Source organism: Lagenorhynchus albirostris, chromosome 19, assembly GCF_949774975.1.
Source record: "Lagenorhynchus albirostris chromosome 19, mLagAlb1.1, whole genome shotgun sequence".
In the NCBI taxonomy this organism is placed as follows: domain Eukaryota; kingdom Metazoa; phylum Chordata; class Mammalia; order Artiodactyla; family Delphinidae; genus Lagenorhynchus; species Lagenorhynchus albirostris.
Window position 1 is genome coordinate 7,291,309 of NC_083113.1, and position 19,871 is coordinate 7,311,179.

Consider the following 19,871-nt stretch of genomic DNA (forward strand, 5'->3'; position numbering starts at 1 on the left):
GGTTTGGGGAGGAAGATGGCAGGTCCACTTTGGGTACGCTGAGTGGAGCAATCCTGGGGGCCATTCTGGGGCAGGTGTGCAGTGGGATGTTGGGTGGTAGGATGCCGACATCACTCACCCAGAGGGGTAACCAGGAATGGCGTTTGCAATAGACGCGCCCCCTGCAGGCCTGGCGTTTGCATCTGACACGCCCCCTGCAGGCCTGGCTGCCTTCCTCCTGCGGGACGTCACTCTGAGCCACAGAAGAGACCAGGCTCTGGTCAGATCGGGTGCCGCGGGCCGCACACTCACCCTGTTCCTTGTTCAGGGGCGGGGGGATGACTGAGGTGGGAGAGGGCAGGTCTGGCCCCACAGACCCTCTAGAGCACAGCGGCTACCCTCAACCCTGACACTGGGCGGGGAGGAGCCCCTGCCCCAGGGGACTCCTCACCGCCCCCAAGCCCCGCCCCCCCACTCCCCCTTCCCGTCAGCCTCCTGCCGGCCCCGCCCCCGCCCCCTCCAGCGCTGGTTCCAGGGTGCAGCCACCTGCGCCCTGCCCTCCCCACCCATCCCCTCTCCCCTCTCCCTGGGGGTGCTCACAGGAGGGCGATGAGGACCAAGAAGAGTAGCGGGATCTTGACAGCCGCTTCCCAGATGGCCGTCAGAATCACCTGTGCTGCGACGCGCCCCGACTGCCCTGCAGGAAAGTGGGACCAGGATGGAATCATCTGCTGGACCTCAATCCTGTGTCCTTCTGCTCCCAGGAGGACTCTGGACGTTGGTCTTCCAGGCTTTCCTCATCCACCGGATGCCGAACCCCGTGTGCCCAGGGTATCAGCCCACCCCATGCCCTTACCTTCCAGCAGCTGAACAGAAAACAAAAATGCATAAGCTGGACTTCATGAAAATGAAAAACTCGGCTCATCAGTGGACTGAGAAAGTGAAAAACCAACCCATTTAATGGGAGAAAATATTTGCAAATCATAGATTCGATATGTGTGTGATATCCAGCCTATATAAAAGCTATATGAAAAACAATTCAAGAACAAAAAGACAAACAACGCAATTTTTTAAAACGGGCAAAGGAATAAAAAAAATTCTCCAAATGACCAATACGTTCATGAATAAAATGAACGACGTCATTACTCGCTCCATAAATGTAAATCAAAACGTAATGAGATATTTCTTCACACCCAGCAGCGGGCTCGAATTTTTTTTTTAAGGAAAATAATGTCGACAAGGATCTGGAGAAATTGGAACCCTCATACTTTGCTGGTGGGAATGTAAAATGGTGCTGTCAGTGTGGAAAACATCTGACATTTCCTCAGAAATTTAAAATTAGAAACTACCATTTGACCCAGAAATTTCACTCCTAGGTATATGCCGGAGAAGACTGAAATCAATGATCAAAAAAATAAAATAAAAATAAAAAGGAAAAGTGTAGCAACGTTCATAGCAGCATTGTAAGAGCCAAAAAGTGGAAAGAACCCAAACGTCCATCCACCGCTAACTGGATGGAGACAAGCTGGTGCATCCGCGCAATGGAATGTTATTCAGACAAAAAGGAACTGATACTGATACACGCTCTACGGATGATGCTCGAAAACGTTTAGTGAGAGAAGCCGGACAGAAAAGGCCACTGTTCTGTAACATTCCACGTGTATGAAGTATCCACTATAGGCAGATCCAGAGACAGGAGAGCAGCCTCCAGACCTGGCCACAGCACAGCCATGAGGTTCTCTGCCCCGTGGAGATTCCAGAGAGACAGAGAGCACTGTGGGAGGCTGAAGGGCCTTGCCTCTCCTTCCTTCCAGGGAGGGGGTCTAAATCTGCTCTCCTGGCCCCTATTGGCCCTGTCACTCAGGGTCCACGGTGATCTTTTGTGCCTCAGAAGGAGGTGGAAGCAGGAAGCTTCTCAGACCTCCGGGTCAGACCCAGACAGCTCTCCTGGCCCTGCCTGGTGGCACCCCAACACCCAGGGCAAGGGATGTGCGTCCGGGCGTCACCTGTCAACAGATGGGTGGGCACTGCTGAGACAGCCCTAATGGGGCTCTGTCCAGATGGGGGACCAGGTGTTATGACCAGTGGGAATACAGCAGTGAGGGGAGCGCTGGGCTCCAGAGAGGGCTCAGGGTGAGGGCTGAGGGGCTGACAGTCACAAAAATGGTCCAAAGAGATGTTGGGACAACGAAACTCTTCTGTATGATACTATAATGGCAGATACATGTCATTATACATTTGTCCAAACCCATGAAATGTACAACAGCAAGAGGGAACCCTAATGTCAATCATGCACTTTGGTTGAAAATGACGTGTCAGTGGAGATTCATCGACTGTAACAGGTACCCTCTGGCGGGGCGTGCTGTTGGGGGAGGCCGTGCGTGTGTGGGAAAGTGCAGCGGGGACGAGGGAAGTCTCTTTACCTTCTGATGAATCTGCTACGAACCTAAATCAGTTCCTGAAAATAAAGTCTACTTAAAAAATGCCCCCCCCCGCAAGGCCTTCGGTGACTGGAAAAAGATAAAGACCATATTTAGAACAGTCGCAGTGCAGACCCTCATCCTCCTGGGAGCAGGAGGGTCCCAGCAGCTGCGGGGGTTCTGTGGGGAGAGATGGGAGGGATCAGAGGAGACTCTCCCCTCCCTAGAACCCCGGGGTCCTTCCCTCAGGTGTGTTCCAACTCACTTTTCACAACGAGGCTCAGAGATGCTTCCTTAGAGCCCAACGGATGCTGAGCTCGGCAGACATATTTCCCATGGTCCTCCAGTTCCACCCGGGGCAGCTCCAGGACCCCAGGGTTCGAGGAATTGGAGGGGCTCAGGGTCAGGCTCCCCCGGATCCAGCTCATCCTGGCAGGAGGGTTGCTGTCGGCAACACAGTCCAGGCGTAGGAACTGGCCCTCCAGGACTGGGAGAGGTAGGCTTTGGCCCAGACTTTCAGGTCCTGGCAGGACAGAGAGAAAGCTAGCTTCAGTCTGCCTGTCTGTCTGTCTCTTCCATTGCCTAAGGGCTCATATCTTCCTGTTTTGTAGCACTTGTCAATTTCCTCTGTGTAAAAACTCCCATCTTGGCCAATTTCAAGCACCTAATTTGAAGCCTCTGAACCCAGAAGTGGGAAAAGATGGACACAATTGCACAACTGGCTCTCGCCAACCAGTAAGCGCTAGTCTCAGTACATCACTGAATGCAACTTAAAAAAAAAAAATGGCGGGGGTTCCCTGGCGATCCAGTGGTTAGGATTCCGTGCTTCCACTGCGGGGGGGCACGGGCTAGATCCCCGGTTGGGGAACTAAGATCCCACGAGCCACGCGGTGCGGCCAAGAAAAATGGCATGTTTTTGCCTAGCAAAATCACCGTACACTAAGTCAAAAGCCCATGATTAGGATGAAAATAAACCCTCTCAACTTATACACAGACGATTGCGGTAATATGAAAAGAGTTTCTTCAAATCATCAAGAAAAAGACCACAAAGAAATAGGCATGGGGCTTCCCTGGTGGCGCAGTGGTTGAGAGTCTGCCTGCCGATGCAGGGGACACAGGTTCGTGCCCTGGTCCGGGAAGATCCCACATGCCATGGAGCGGCTGGGCCCGTGAGCCATGGCCGCTGAACCTGCACATCCAGAGCCTGTGCTCCACAACGGGAGAGGCCACAACAGTGAGAGGCCCGCGTACCGCAATAAAAATTAAAAAAAAGGAATACGCATGGTTTTTAAACACAATGAAAGATACCCAATCTATTCACAAAATGATAATGCAAGTTTACATGATAGTGTATTCACTTATGGTATCAGCAAGGATGAAAATGTTTAGCAGGGAAACAGACACATAGCAGGGGGTAGCGTAAGCAGAACAACTTCCATGTAGCTCGATTTGGCAATATCTGTAGAAATTACAAACATACCCTTCGATCTAGGACTTTCTTCTCTCTCAAGAGTAATCTTCCAGACCCACACATTTGTCTTGTCCTTGCAAAGGATTGGAAACACCATAGTTTTCCACTAACAGGAGACCTATTAAGTACTTTATCATATAATATACTTCTAATTGGAAAACCATGGGGTCATCATTAAGAATGAAGAAGGTTTCCTAGGTACAGATACAGGAGAATCTCCAAGATATACCAAGTTTGAGAAAAAGGCGAGTTTAGTTTGTAGAAATGTACCAACGTCACTTCCTTAGTTGTGACAAATATGCCATGTGGATGGAGGATTTTAATGATGAGGTGAGAGATTTGTGGAAAGTCTCTGTACCATGTGAGTCTAAAATTACTCCATATGAAAAGTTTATTAAAAAATACTAATAGAGATGCAAAGCATGTGGGTAGTATGATCTGCATATATGTGTGTGTTTTAAAATGTACATGTGTAGGTTCTATTCGAAAAGATAACCAAGGGGGAGATACACAAGTGCTGAATACTATTGGGCAGGATGTGGGACAAGGATGGAGCCCTGGCAGTGGGGACAGCCACGTCCAACAGGCAAGGAAGAGGCCACGCGATACCCCATGAGAGCAGGGCCAGCGAAAGGGGGAGGCCAGTGCGTAAGCTGATGCGCCAGTGGGGGTTGTCCCACCTCTGCTGTCCCCTCCCCGGGCCTGAGCCTCTCTGCCATCTGAGTTCTGATCCCCAGCTCTGCTCCGAAGGGCAGAGACACTTCCACTTCCACCGCACCCCTGGAGAAGACAGGTTTAGACCTACCTTTGTCTTCCTTCCGGAAAACTCTGATGGTCGGCTTCTGGGGTGCATCTGGACAGACAAACATAACAGTCCCCTTTTCAGCGGCAGGAAGGCAGGCATTGGCCCTTTTCTCCCAGAAACATTAGAAATAGGAAGAGGGTGGAGTAGTGTCCTCTTTCCTTCCTCCCCAGTTCCAGCTTGCAGGGCTCAGCACGCAGTAGCCCAGGCCCTCCCTCCCGTCCCCAACGCCCTCCGCCCTCAAGGACCCGGCGTCCCTGCCCCGCGCTCACAGGAGACGTTGAGCCTGATGGTTCTGTCTGCGCTCACGCCAGCTCCGGGGAAGGTCACTCGACAGGTGAGGTTGTTGCCGTGGTCCTGGGGCCCCAGGGTGAGCGTGAGCACCGAGGAGTGGGGGCCCTTGGGGTGCAGGGAAGGGAGGGCAACCCCGGTCCAGGAGAAGGTGGGGGGTGTCCCCCTCTCACAGGCCCATGGCACTGCACAGGTGATATTCCTGGGGAGGCCAGATTCTAGGGTCCCCTGGACGTGGATGTCGGGTGTCTGTGTCAGAGCTGAAGAGGAGAGAGAAACAGACCCAGGCCCTGGGGGGGGGGCCCGAGTGTGCCCCTCAGAGCTGTCTCTGCCCCAGGCCAGCCGCAGCGGCCTGTCCTCCTAGGTCCTCTTGGGCCCCTCCCAGGATGAGAAGACAGGGGGTCCCCTCCCAGCCCTGCCCTGGGGGCCCTCAGGGCCCCTGTGTCTGTGTGTCCTCTCCTTGACACCATCCTTACCTGTTACATGCAGGTGGAGCCTGTTCTCTAAATAATTATATTTCACAGAAGGCCCTCTCTCCACCCTAAAGAAGTATGTCCCCGTGTCTCCCTGCCGTGCATCTCTGATGTCCAGGGAGCAGTTGTAGGTCCGGGGGTCTCCAAGGAGGTGGAATCGGCCCTGGGTGTCCATCAGCACTTCACGATCTGGGTTGTTTGTGGCCACTAGACGATCCTGGTAGGGTCTGGCCCCTTCCTGGAACCAGTAGCCGAAAGCTGGGACAGAGTCGTCCCAGTCGTCCCGGGGATACTGGAAGGAGCAGGGCACGCGGACACACAGGCCCTCCTGCACCGTCACAGGCCCCCGCACCCGCAGCCAGTATCTCTTGTCCTGATACAGGGACCCTGCGTAGGAATAACGATCGGCTGCAGCCCCTGCCCCGCCCACCCCTCTCCCCGCAGCCCACCCACATGCCCACAGCAGGGACAGCAGCAGCAGCGGTGGTGGCAATAGCAGCATCTTTGGGGTAAGAGTGATGGGGCCTTTGTGTCACAGGATTGAGAGGAAGCCCCCACAGGAAGCCCAGAGCTGAGGTCAGAAGGTAACCGACCACAAAAGAGGAACTCCGCACCCACATGCTGCCAGAGCTGCGTGGACCTTGGAGAGTCACCACTTCTACTTTCCATGTGAGGCCCTGGTGAGGGTCACGAGCAGCGAATACAGCCCAAAGGCGTCTCCCGGATCCCCGTCCACAGCCTGTCCCTCCCACACCTCTGTCCACAGGAAATCAGGCCGGTCAGTCCCCGTCAGGTGTGAGATGCAGGAGGGGCAGCCGGGAAGGCTCCATGCATGAAAGACCGGGATGGGTCCCGCCAGGGTGAAAGAGGTGGTGATTAGTTACTGAAATTGTAACAGGGAAGAGTCAATCCTGACTCCGTGTTGGATCTGTTTCTTCTACTTTAACCTTTGCTTTCCACTGCTTTTGTTCATTAAAAGGATACTGTCTCTACATAATGGCCTGCCTCGGGGAGCCCTGCCCCTCTGCCTGAAGGTTAAACCAAAGTGGCTTTGTTCAGGGGAACATCTGGATGCTGTTCCACCCGTGGATGGCTGCAAGGAAGAAGAAATGAACGCATTCCCTCCCCGAGGCTGGCCATTCCAGGAGATGTTTGCAAAGCTTGTGGCCTTTTCACTTTACTTCCTCATCTCCTCTCCCTCTCTGTGCTGTAAAAGAAATTGGCATCCAAACCCCAGTCAAAAGGTTCTTCAGAGACACTAGTCTGCCGTCTTCTAGGTCTGCCAGCTTTCCGAATAAAGGTGTCATTCCTTCCCTCAACACCTCATCTCCGATTCACGCGCCCGCTGTGAGGCGAGCAGAGCAAGCTTGGACTTGGGAACAAAATGAACACGACAACGGCGCAGGGGCACCTCTCCTTTCAGGGGAGTGGAGCACAAGGCAAGAATGCGGCAGACGTTGTCTCCACCCTTGAGAACTTCTCCAGCGCCCCAGCTCCTGCTGATACAGTGTGAGATAGGGGCAGCCCAGATAGAGGCTTGGAGGAAACCCCATCGCTCCGTGCAGCTAGAAGGCGAGTTCCCAGGTATACATGGACAGAGAGGATGAGACCAGGATCCAGGAGGGTGGCCACCAGGACACGATCCCACAGGGGGTCCTGAGGCTTCCTGACCTGCTCGCAGCCCCCTGCCCCAGGCCTCCCTGCACATGCCAGGCTTGGGCGCCGGGCACTGGGAGCAAAATGCCAGCCAGCGTGGCCCTGGGGGGATGCCAGTGTTTGGAGGTAGGTGGGCCCCGCCCTTCTCCCTTCCAGGCCTCAGTTTCCTCATCTGTCACATGGAAGGATCACAATGTTCAACCCTCGTCTGTGGGAGAACCTGACACAAGGACAGAGGTGGGCGTTTTCTACAGATTCTTCTGTGGCTGTCTTGCAGGTCAGGTGTCTGGCCCTGCCCGTACCTCAGGGGTCACTCTGAGTCCCACCCTCAGTGGTGGTCAGCGCTTCCCTGGGGCTTCCTCCCCTGGGGGCTTTCATGCGGGGCTCAGGGGCACAGGCTCTGCAGCAGATGGCTCTAGGCTTGCGCTTGTTTCCCTAATCCTTGCTGTGCCACCTTGGGAAGGCGCTTAACCACTCCGTGCAGAGGTGTGCCTATGCTCGCATGGTGCTGGAAGCTGATTTGTGTCACCCCCCAGATTCCTATGTGCACGTCCTAACCCCCAGTACCTCTAAGTGTGACTGCATTTGGAGACAAGGCCTTTAAAGAGGTAATTAATATAAAGTCAGGTCATTGGGCTGGGCCTTAATCTAATAGGACTGGTGTCCTCGTAAGAAAGAGAGATTAGGACACAGACACATACTGAGGGAAGACCACGTGAAGATACAGGGAGAAGACGGCCATCTACAAGCCAAGGAGAGAGGCCTCAGAAGGATGTCTATATAGGTGTGACTGAATCACTTTGCTGTACAGCAGAAATTAGCACAACATTGTAAAGGAACTATACTTCAATTAAAAATTAAAAAAATTTAAAATAATAATACTAAGAAGCCAGCCCTGCTGACACTTTGATCTCAGACTTCCAGCCTCCTGATCTGTGAGAAAATGAATTTCTGTTGCTCAAGCCGCCCAGTCGGCCGTACTTCCTTACGGCAGCCCTAGCAGGTGAACCCACGGGGTCACCCCGAAGATTCGACGTGTTCCTACAAGTGGCGGGCTCAGAGCAGCCTACAGCAGCCCAAATTGACGCAGCCCACACAGTGGCCAGTGGTCAGCCTGCAGGATGGGGCCACTCCAAGGACAGGAGGAGAAAAGGGATGAAAGAGGTGGTAACCCGAGGACACCTCGGCTTCTCCTCCTGGTCTCAGAGTGGCGGCAGGGAGTGGTGGCGTGAAGCGAGATCTTAATTCCCTGCCCAGGAATTGAACCTGGGAAGCCTGGATGAAAACCAGGAATCCCAGCCACCACACCCCTGGCCCTTGCCCCCAGTGAAAAATGCATTTCTCACGGAGGCAAAACTGTAAAAACAGGTACAAAGTTTATTATTAGAGACACAGCACAACAACAAGTGGGAGAGCACACAGAGAAACAGTTTGTTTAGTTAAGATAGAAGCCGGGCAGAGACGCACACCCGGAGGGAAAGGGTGTGGGCGTCCCCCCAATGAGGAAGAGCCCCATAAAAAGGCGGTTACGTCATTCATATAGGGCAGTTCTTCCGGGTCTTTGTTTCCCTTTGGCCAATTATCTGGTTTCTTTTTCCACACCTGACCTGCCCTAGGACCCTCAACAGCATGCGTGCGCAGCTTTTTTCCAAGATGGATTCCAGCCCAGAGGCCTATGGGACGGCCTTAGCCTCACATGTTATGGGGTGGCGCCCCCTCCTTTTGGACCCCAAGGAGCCTTTCTGCGCATGTGCAATGTCTCCTTGCCCCAAGGGTGGGAAATGCGTGGCCTCTTGATCTTTCAACAGGGTTTGTCCCACTCTGTTCCTGCCATAAAAATGTCCAATGTCTGGTTATTTACCCTATTATTTCTGTCGCTGGTTTTTATATCGAGGTATAGATCTCGAAATAGACAGGAGTCCGGTCATAAATATGGAGTCCTGGAGCCTGTTTGTCTCTCGCTTCAGGAAATGTAAACAGGGGGCTGGGAATGAATGTCCGGCCTGGAGCCCATCTTCTTCTCACCCCAGGAAGTGTGAACAAGAGGCCAGTTGTAAATGTCTAGCCTGGAGCCCATCTATCTCCTGCCTCACTCCGAGCACCGGCTCTGATCTGTACTCGCTCTTACTTCACTCCGGCCACACTTCCGCTCCCCTCCCCAGGCCAGGACGTGCTGAACAGGCCGCTGTTCGGGCAGGTCCCTCCACTGGCTGAGCTGGTGGCCGCTCCTGCGCCCTGGGTGCCTGTCTCCCATCTGTTGAGCAGAGTGTCCTGTGGGGTTGCGCTAAGGCGAGGCCACCACTGGAGCAGAACCAGCCAGGGTCAGGAAGGGGGATGGAGACACCATCACAGTGGGGCGTGGCCTGGGCTGATGCAGCGGGGAGGACGGGGCTGTGGGAGCCGCAGGGAGGGAGGAGGACATAACCCGGATGATGGGACAGGTGAGCGCATTCCTGACACTATGATGATAACCCTTGACTGTTTCTCAGTCGGGGTTTGGGAAACGGTGGGTGTGAGTGTTCATCCCCGTTTGGCTGTAGGAACTGGGATGCCCTGACTCTGCATTGTTTTTCCAGTCCTGGGGTCCTAAAGCAGCTTGCCTTCTTCTTACCACTTTCCAGAATTCTCCTTTGGTTGTGTCTTGCACCATTCGCAGGGTTTATCGTTGTGAACAGAGGGAGAAGCAGGGAACAATGGGCCAGTGTCATCTTGCCTGGATTGGAAGGCTAACCATCGACCTTTAATGTGATGAGTCGCATCACGCAGGCTGACGTTATCATGAACGGAAGTCTGACCTAACTGTCCTTTCTGGGTGGAGGCGCCGGGTTTGGGCACCAGGCCTTTTCTTACACCACACCAGAATCTTTCATCTGTTCAAGTGTCACTTTAGAAACTGGGGCGTCATGCATTGTCCCTGCCATGGTTTTGGTGCTGCTGGTATATTTGGGGCTGTTTTTGTTTCAACTGATTTGCAGTAAAATTAGAGTGTTAGGCTTTGTAGGAGGACGTTTCCAAGCTCTCGCTTCCCTCTACCTTCTCAACCCAGACTATAATTTTGAACTCACTTTGAAGGATAAGAAGGTGTTAGCCAGATGACTTCATGGGGCTGGGTCTTCCTGGAAGGAGAGATGCAGGTGCTCAAAGACAGTGAGGGATGCATCAGAATGGGTTCTTAGAGAATGGCTTGAGGGATAGGTGGTTTGGGGTACGGTGATGGAGAAGCAGATTGGGTGAGACTAAGAATAACCTAGAACAGAGGTCAGAAAACTACAACCCTGGGGCTGCCTGTTTTTGTGAATAAAATTTTGTTGGCACCCAGCCACATTAATTCGTTTGCAAATGGTCTACGGTTGCTTTTGCACTACAGTTGAATAGTTGCAACGGAGACCCTATGGCTTGAAAAGCCTAAATACTTACTATCTGGCCCTTTAGCAGAAAGGTCTCCTGACCCCTGACCTAAAACGTCAGGTTGAGAAGCTTGTAAATTATTCTTTGGGCTTGAGGAGAGAGCGGTATTTTGGCTAAGGTCAGCTCTAAGATTTAGGAAATTCTCTAAATGTTATTACTTGATTTTGGCTATAGCAGGACTAGTAGAAGACAGGGAGGGTGGAAAGGGAAGATTCAGGAATGGAAAGAGATGGTGCTGGAGGTCCAGTCAAGGAAGGGATCCATGGGAGGGTTTTGAGTAGACAGTGAGACTGACATGTAGCCGATGTGGTGCCCGGACAGGACATACCCAGCCTCCGGGTGAAATGTGCAAACAAACAAACAAAATGTCGCCTGCCGTTTCAGTAAACAAAGGATGTTGTCCGCCATTAAACAATCAACCACTGCGGTCTCCCCCGAAGGTGTGCCCTGAGGGGAATTCAGGACGAGAAAAACAAGATCCTGGCCCTAGAGTGTTAAGGTGCATATCTAAGGAATAATTTCCAATCAGCTCAGACAGTGCATCCTCCCATACACAGAAAAGCTCTAAAAGCTCCAAAGTCATTGCTCTGAGTCGTCTGATGTTTGTGATTAGACATCTTTTGATGTTCGACTACATGTTTGTTTGTTTTCAGCAAAAACACATTTATATCCTGCTCCTCCCTGACCTCTTTGGAGCAGCTCCTCAGAGCTATGGGAGAGGCTCTCTCCCAGGCTATAGTCCTCAGTAAGGTCCCCAAATAAAGCATAACGTGCAACTTTTAGGTTGTGTGCTTTTGTTCAGTGGACAAAGGTCACAATGTATGAAGACTTCTGTTGCATATTTGGTACTTTCGTTTAATCCTCACAACAACCTTGTGATGCTGGACCTCTCACATCCATTTCACCAAAGCAGAAAACCAAGACATGGAGGAGTTAGGTGCCTCGCATGATATCATACACTTACTGAATGAAAAAGTGTGGACTTGATGCCAGGTGTCTCTGAATGCAAAGCCTAAGATAGTTCCAATAGAGCAGGAAAGTCACTGACAGCAGTTCATAAACCCATCACCTACGGGGATGTTAAGTCCCTAAGGATTAGCCTGTGGGTCCCCCTTCCCGTAGAGGAAATGGACGTCCTGCCTGAGGCTGATGCCGCGTGCGGTCCCTCACTTGGTCCTGATCTCCGTGTATTCTGAGTGGGCGCTCTCCCGAGGATGACGCATCCCATGGAAGCTGAGGGAGGCGTAATGCAGCTCTTCCTCCATCCCCGAGGTGGGGGTGGCCCCTGCCGAGCTGGTGGGGTCAGGAGGATCCTCTAACTTGGACTCTCGCCGGTGATCCTGGATGGAGAGCAAAGGAAGGGGTCAGATCAAGGTAGTTTCAGGGGGAGAAGGGAGAGAGGGTCCAGGAAGTGAATTTGACTCTGGGACAGAGCATCTATTCATTCTTCCATTCTGCTACCAAACGTTTCTGAAGGTTCCATTTATTCAGTCATCCAACAAATATAACGCTATAGATTGTTTTCCAGTTCTACTGAGCACCCACACAGACCTACGGAGGAAATATTACTACGTTACAGGGAGAGAAACGAAGTCTCAGAGAGGGTAGGTTCTTCCCAAGGTCACACATCTATTGATCACAAACTCAACCCCTGGCCCTCTGAGGTTTCCTGAGGTTTTCCGTAAACAGGAGGGTGTTTATGGAAACTCACTTCTCCTGTGTGTCTCTCCTTTACTCTCGCACCATTATCACACTCACAACACTTCTGTCACCAGATGCGTGGGTTCTTTGTACCCCCACACCAAGGAATTCTCCCACACCAGCTGGGTGTCCTGCAATGTAACTCAATTCTGATACTATCTGCCTGGAGATAGTGTCAGATCCCACAGGTTAAGGGCTCAGTCCCATGAGACTGCCTCCCCCCCACTTCAGGTGTCAATCACAAGTCCAGGTTGTCACCTGTGCTTCTGACCAACTGGCTATAAATCAGAGGTTCCTATGGCCTCCTCTGCAGGTTTGATTAATTTGCTGGAGTGGCTCACAAAACTCAGGAAAACCGTTTACTTACTAGATTACTAGTTTATTATGAAAGGATATAGCTTAGGAAGGCGTGAAAAGTCCGATGAAGAAATACACAGGGCAAGGTATGTGGGAAGGGGTGCAGGGTTTCCATCCCCTCTCAAGACACGTCACTCTCCCAGCACCTCCACTTGTGCACCAGCCAGAAGCTCCCTGTGCCCCACACTATTGGGATTTTTATGGCGGCTTCGTCATGATTAAGCGATGCGTCTCTCCAATGCATCAGCTTGTCCCAACCTCTGAGCCCAGCACTTGTGGCTCCCTCTGTCTAGAGCCCTTCAACGACTCTCTTTCAGGGGCTCACACTGTGTTCCTTCACTTCCTGCAGGGGTTTTCTCAAAGACTCCCATCCCCAGAACTGTCCCTCCCATTGCATTTCCCTCCATAGCTCTCATTTCCTGTATACTTTCACTACTCACCTGTTCATTGCTTTCACCATAACCGCCCCACTCCCCTCTCAATAAATGTAAGTCCTTGACAGCAAGGGACATTTTCCACTGTCTCTGTAAAAATACAGATATTACCCAAGTGCTCAGAACAATCAACAAGTGGGAGATAGTTGCTGAAGGAATAAGTGAATGCATGCGTTATGGATTTGCTCAAAACGTCAGTGATGGCCACATTAGTCATAGGTCAAGAAATAAATGCAAGTCAGGGATCAGAGGATGAGCATGAGTAGGGCTGGTTGATATGGACACGTGAGGAGAAGGGGGCAGATGGGCAATGATTCTGAGGTGCAAAAAGCTTACTTTGCTTGAGCAAGCCTGTTTGGAAGAAGTGCAGCATTAAAGCTGACTCTGGTTTTCCTGCCCTAAATGTCAATCAAGTTGTTTGGCAGTGTGGAGAAACAGTGCATTTCAGACTTGGGCAGGATGGGATGACTGTCTAATACAGATGCAGGCAGTGCAGATGCAGTCAATGCAGATGCAGGTAATGCAGATGCAGGTAATACAGATGCAGGTCATGCAGGTGCAGGTAATGCAGGTGCAGGCAATGCAGATGCAGGCAACGCAGGTGCAGGTCATGCAGATGTTTGGGGGAAGGTGGGGAGGCTTCAGCGGGATAAGAGCTAAGTGGGGAGCTCAGCTCAAAGGGAGTGTTTGTATCAAGCTGTATTTAGAAGAAACACAGACATGCTTTGCAGTGTATCAGTGCAGGAAGAGGTGATGGGGGAAAGGGATAGATCGCTGGTTGGGAGTCAGGAACAAGAGTACCATTGATGAATTGGAGAACCCAGCAGAGTATGTTTAGGGATGTATTCACCATGTGTTTCTGATGTTTTGACAACCGGGGCTTTGTTAACCCTCGAGGGATTGCCCCTGCCAGTGCTAGTCAAGTTCTAGAGATTCTAAGGGATCTGCCTGTAAGCCTGCCCTTCATATTGCAAACCGATCAGCCCAAACCACTTCCTTTATCAAACTCTTACTCTCTGGACCGTTATCCTGCTCTCATCACCCCGGGGCCAGGTACCAGAAAACCAGAGACAACCCCTACACCCCAGAGCATTCTGAAATCATTCAAACTAGACAGTCCTCAGTCTGCTTACCCTGCCTGTTCCTTCCCACGTAAACCACAAAATCTCTTGCCCAGGTTTCCTCCTCACTCCCTCTGCCTCTTGACAGACCCTTGTGCTGCCCCTCATGGCCTTGCAGGGTGTGGCACGCCCCCTCCTCTTGGGAACTGTAATACCTGTCTTTTTTGTGGTAATTGTCTCCTGATCTGTTGGCCTCACACAGAGGAATAATAATAAATCCTACATTTTCAAAGAAGCAGGAAGGGGAAGAGCTCATTTCTGGACATGCTGAATGGAGCATGGCTGTGGGCCGCCCCGGGAGATCTGCAGGGCAGGCTGCATTGCTGGGATGCCCGTGTCACTCACCAGGGAAGTTGGTCCTATGACAGGGTGGATGTCCTCCATACCCACTGCAGTCCTGGCTGCTCTCTTCCTGTAGGTCTTCACTCTGTTGGGAGACACTAGGGTCTGTGACACAGGGTATCTCTTTTGAGGCTGGAGTGAGTGACTAAGGCAGGTCAAGAGTAGGGTGAGCCCAACATATTCAGAAAAAACCATAATTCGGAAAGACACCTGCACCCCAACGTTCATAGCAGCACATTTACAATAGCCTGGACGTGGAAGCAACCTAAATGTCCATCGACAGAGGAATGGATAAAGAAGATGTGGCACATATATACAATGGAATATTACTCAGCCATGAAAAAGAACAAAATAATGCCATTTTCTGGGACATGGTTGGACCTAGAGATTGTCATACTGAGTGAAGTAAGCCAGACAGAGAAAGACAAATGTCATATGATATGGCTAATGTGTGGAATCTAAAAAAACGGTACAAATGGACTTATTTACAAAACAGAAATAGAGTCACAGATGCAGAAAACAAACTTATGGATACCAAGGGGGAAAAGCGGTGGATAAATTGGGAGATTGGGATTGACATATACACACTGCTATATATAAAGCAGATGACTAATAAGGACCTACTATATAGCACAGGGAACTCTACTCAGTACTTTGTAATGACATATGGGAATAGAATCTAAAAAAGAGTGGATATATGTGTATGCATAACTTATTCAATTTGCTGTACACCAGAAACTAACACAACATTGTAAATCAACTCTACTCCAATAAAAAGTAAAGATTAAAAGGGTAGAGGGAGCCCAGGAGACTTTATAACAAGACTGTGACAAGGTCCCTTCTCCCTCCCGGCTTCTGGATCGGGGACCAGGGCTGGGAACACGCTCAAGCCTGGCCAGGTGTCTACGAGCTGGATCCTCACTACCCCTGCACCGCCCCAGCCTTGCTCTGGGTCCTCACAACCCCTCCAGGCGCCTCTTCTCCTCCCCTGGCCCACAGCCAGCCCAACTCACGTGAAGAAGATGAGGCACAGGCAGAGAACAAGCAGCGTGGTGACACCAGCTCCCCCAAGGGCCCCCTCAATCACTCCTGCTCTGGTCCCCGAGTTTCCTGCAGACAAGAGAGACTTGGGGAGAATTCCAATCCTGACGAGCAGGCATAAGTCTCCTCCTCTCCGTAGCAGGTAGAGAGGGGTGCCCCCCCTTCCCACCGAGGGTTCTGCCCCTAGGTTCCCCCACCATTGGTAGGACCTGAGCCTTCTCCAGAAGGGCACAGTCTAGGCCACACCTCCTCTCCACCCCACAGACTCCCAACACACTTCCGCTCTTCGTGGAGTCAGATATTTGTCCATCCAGGGTCTCTCTGCAAAAGACTCCAGACCTGGCCACAGCAGAGCCATGAGGTTCTGGGCCCCGTGGACATTCCCGAGAGACAGACAGACAGAGAGCACTGTGGGAGGCTGAAGGGCCTTGCCTCTCCTTCCTTCCAGGGAGGGGGTCTAAATCTGCTCTCCTGGCCTCTACTGGCCCTGTCACTCAGGGTCCACGGTGATCTTTTGTGCCTCAGAAGGAGGTGGAAGCAGGAAGCTTCTCAGACCTCCAGGTCAGGCCCAGACAGCTCTCCTGGCCCTGCCTGGTGGCACCCCAACACCCAGGGCAAGGGATGTGCGTCTGGGCGTCACCTGTCAACAGATCGGTGGGCACTGCTGAGACAGCCCTAATGGGGCTCTGTCCACATGGGGACCAGGTGTTATGACCAGTGGGAATACAGCAGTGAGGGGAGCGCTGGGCTCCAGAGAGGGCTCAGGGTGAGGGCTGAGGGGCTGACAGTCACAAAAATGGTCCAAAGAGATGTTGGGACAACGAAACTCTTCTGTATGATACTATAATGGCAGATACATGTCATTATACATTTGTCCAAACCCATGAAATGTACAACAGCAAGAGGGAACCCTAATGTCAATCATGCACTTTGGTTGAAAATGATGTGTCAGTGGAGATTCATCGATTGTAACAGGAACCCTCTGGCGGGGCGTGCTGTTGGGGGAGGCCGTGCGTGTGTGGGAAAGTGCAGTGGGGACGAGGGAAGTCTCTTTACCTTCTGACGAATCTGCTACGAACCCAAATCAGTTCCTGAAAATAAAGTCTACTTAAAAAATGCCCCCCCCGCAAGGTCTTCGGTGACTGGAGAAAGATAAAGACCATATTTAGAATGGGCAGGGAGGGAGGTGTGGGTAACCTTGGCAAGGCCAGAGTCGGAGGATACTGCAGGAAGAGACCTAATGGGGGCTTCTTGTGTCTAATTGCAGGACCACACCCGACCTGCACCATTTGAGCTCTGAAAGTGCAGTCCTGACCCAACCTGGAAGAGACCCCACTCCAGTCAATGCCCCATGGATGGGGGGGCTCCGTCTTACCTGTGCCATCCCCTGAGCACACACCTGTTGCTGGGCTCTGTGGAGCACCTAGCAGTGGAAGACAGGATTTCCTTCCTCAGTGAGAGGACTGGGGTGAGATAAGGGTAGGCATCCCCCCACACACACACCCAGAAGCCACAGAAACGCAGGAGGGACAGGGCTTCTGTCCTTCCAGGCCCTCCTACTCAGCCGGGTCTCCACGCAACAGCACCAAGCACCCCCGGCCTGGCCCACCTGCCCCCATCCCCTCACGCCCCGGGCATCACGGCGCAGCGCTCACAGGTGACGCTGAGCTGGATGGTCCTCTCCACGATCACACCGCTTGCGGGGAACTTCACCTGACAGGTGACATTGGTGCCATTGTCCTGGGGCTGTGGGGTGATGGTGAGCACTGAGGACAGGTGGGTCCTGGGGCCCAGGGAGGTGAGGGCGGCTGACGTCCAGGAGAAGATGGGGGGTGCGCCCTGCTCACAGGCCCAGGGCACAGAGCAGGTCAGGTTCCCGGGGCGGCCAGCCTCCAGCGTCGCAGGAATGAGGATGTGGGGTGTATGGTTCAGGGCTGATGAAGAGAGGGGGAGACGGGGTCAGGAGGAGGGTTAGAGGTGCAGCCCTGAGATAAGCTTCAGGCTTTGGTCCAGCCCCTCTTTCTGAACCCCCACTTGCTCTCCCCCCGACCCCTCCCAGGAGGGGGTCCTATCCGAGTCCTGCCCTGGGGCTCCAGGTCCTTCCCCTGAGGTCTCTCCCGGACCCCACTTCTTACCCGTCACATGCAAGGAGAGCTTGTTAGGCTTATAAGTCCATAATGTCGTTCCTCTTTGCACACGAAAAAAATATGAACCTTGATCCCTCCTCCTGGCGTCTCTGATGTCCAGGGAGCAATTGTTTCCACGGTCCCCTAGGAGGTGGAATCGGCCTTGGGTCTCTTCCTGAACTTCATGTCCTGCGTTGTTTGTGGCCACAGGGGCATCCAGCTTCACATCGGCCCCTTCCTTGAACCAGTAGCCGAAAACTGGGGCAGAGTTGTCCCAGCTGTACCAGGGATAGTAGAAGGAGCAGGGCACGCGGACACACAGGCCCTCCTGCACCGTCACGGACGCCTGCACTTCCAGCCGGTATCTGCTCTCCCAAGCCAGGGACCCTGCGGGGAAACGAGGGTCAGCCACAGCCCCTGCCCTGCCCACCCCTCTCCCCGCAGCCCACCCACCTGCCCACAGCAGGGACAGCAGCAGCGGCAGCATCTCTGAGACGGAGGGCTTCTGGGCGTCCTGTGTGTGAAAAGAGAAGGGGCAGGAGAGAGGGAGGTAAGGCTGCGGGGAGACCCACGGGAAGCCGGGGAGGAACACGAGACCCAGCTGTTCACAGAAGAGGAACTGCAAAGCCGGAGCTCGGCCCCCCCTCCGCACAGAGCGCACGGACACCCCTCGGTCCAGAGACCCCGGAGACCTGCCCAGAGAGGAGCAGGCAAGGAGGAGAGCCCTGCCCTGCCCCCCATCTCAGGTGGGTCCTTCCAGCACCAGAGCCTCTGAGGACATGGAGGCGTAGGACACGGTGAGCCTCCTAAGGTCCTCCCGTCTGAGCACCGCTGTCTACACCAGGGAGCCGCTCAGCTCCTGTCTCGACCTGGAGGGTCCCAGCCTCACCTAGACCCTCGGGTGGTCGGTCCCGCAAGATGTCGGGTTCTTTAGGGTCTGTGTGAGCGTCTGGGGCAGAAGACAAGAAGGGGCTCCTGGGTGACGTGAAGGCAGCCGCCAATCATGCCTTCACTCCTTCCCCCAACACTGAGCATCTTGGGCTGGTGACCTGGAGACCAGAAGGGCTACGGCTGGCCTGGTCCCTGCCCAGGAGATGCTCCCACCCGGGCCCATCACTTCCTCCCCAAACAGGCAGCACTGTCGGGCTTTAGAGCTGCATCAGTGGTGAGATTGCCGAGTGTCCGGCAGCATACTGGGTATTTTCTAAAAATATGATATGGGATGTTTTTTTAACTTCTACTATGCTGATTCCCAAACTTTCAATGGCATCTTCAGAATAAAAACCATGTAGCATCTTCATGTAGAACAAACGGGCAAGCACATGGTCTATGTCAGTGCAAAGGAAATTTCTTTTTTTTAACGAGCCTCCAAATTATTTAGTTTTCAATTTAGTTTCATTTTTATTTTGTATTGGAGTAGAGTTGATTTACAATGGTGTGTTAGTTTCAGTTGTGCAGCAAGGTGATTCAGTTATACATATACATATATCTATTCTTTTTCAGATTTTTTTCCAATATAGGTTATTGCAGAATATTGAGTAGAGTTCCCAGTGCTATGCTTTGTCCTTGTTGAGTGTCAATTTTATATATAGCAGTGTGTATGTGTTAGTCCCAAACTCCTCATTTATCCCTGCCCCATCCCCTTTCCCGTTTGGTAACCATAAGTTTGTTTTCTATGTCTGTGAGTCTGTTTCTGTTTTGTACATGAATTTAGTGGTATTAGTTTTTAGATTCCACATGAACGTGATATTATATAATGTTATCTCTGTCTGACTTACTTCACTCAGTGTGATCATCTCTAGGGCATCCAGGTTGCTGCAAATGGCATTATTTCATTCTTTTCATGGCTAGGTGATATTCCACTATATATATTCATATATATATCTCACATCCTTATCATTTCTCTGTGGATGGACACTCAGGTTGCTTCCATGTCTTCGCTGTTGTGAATAGAGCTGCTATGAACATTGGGTTGCACGTACATTTTTGAATTAGAGGTTTCTTCGGATATATGCCTAGGAGTGTGATTGCTGGATCATATGCGAACTCTATTTTTAGTTTTTTTTTTTTTTGCAGTACGCGTCACTGTTGTGGCCTCTCCCATTGCTCCGGACGCACAGGCCCAGCGGCCATGGCTCACGGGCACAGCCGCTCCGCAGCATGTAGGATCTTCCCGGACCGGGGCACAAACCCGTGTCCCCTGCATCGGCAGGCGGACTCTCAACCACTGCCCCACCAGGGAAGCCCCT

The 19,871-nt window shown here is 52.3% G+C and overlaps 2 protein-coding genes across 2 annotated transcripts; both read right to left on the reverse strand.

Moving 5' to 3' along the window:
• Window positions 1-575: 575 nt before the first annotated feature.
• LOC132510226 (sialic acid-binding Ig-like lectin 13) lies at window positions 576-5,938 on the reverse strand. Its single transcript, XM_060132031.1, has 6 exons — window positions 5,440-5,938; window positions 4,945-5,253; window positions 4,676-4,723; window positions 2,665-2,922; window positions 2,520-2,579; window positions 576-676 (listed from the first exon to the last, which is right to left on the reverse strand). Exons 1-6 carry the CDS (start codon window positions 5,936-5,938, stop codon window positions 576-578), a joined length of 1,275 nt encoding a protein of 424 aa, XP_059988014.1.
• A 5,728-nt stretch (window positions 5,939-11,666) lies between these two features.
• On the reverse strand, window positions 11,667-18,127 carry LOC132510494 (myeloid cell surface antigen CD33-like). The gene is made up of 7 exons (XM_060132672.1): window positions 18,076-18,127; window positions 17,632-18,009; window positions 17,152-17,430; window positions 16,872-16,919; window positions 15,469-15,565; window positions 14,459-14,540; window positions 11,667-11,840 (listed from the first exon to the last, which is right to left on the reverse strand). Exons 1-7 carry the CDS (start codon window positions 18,107-18,109, stop codon window positions 11,667-11,669), a joined length of 1,092 nt encoding a protein of 363 aa, XP_059988655.1. The 5' UTR covers window positions 18,110-18,127.
• Between the last annotated feature and the right edge of the window lie 1,744 nt (window positions 18,128-19,871).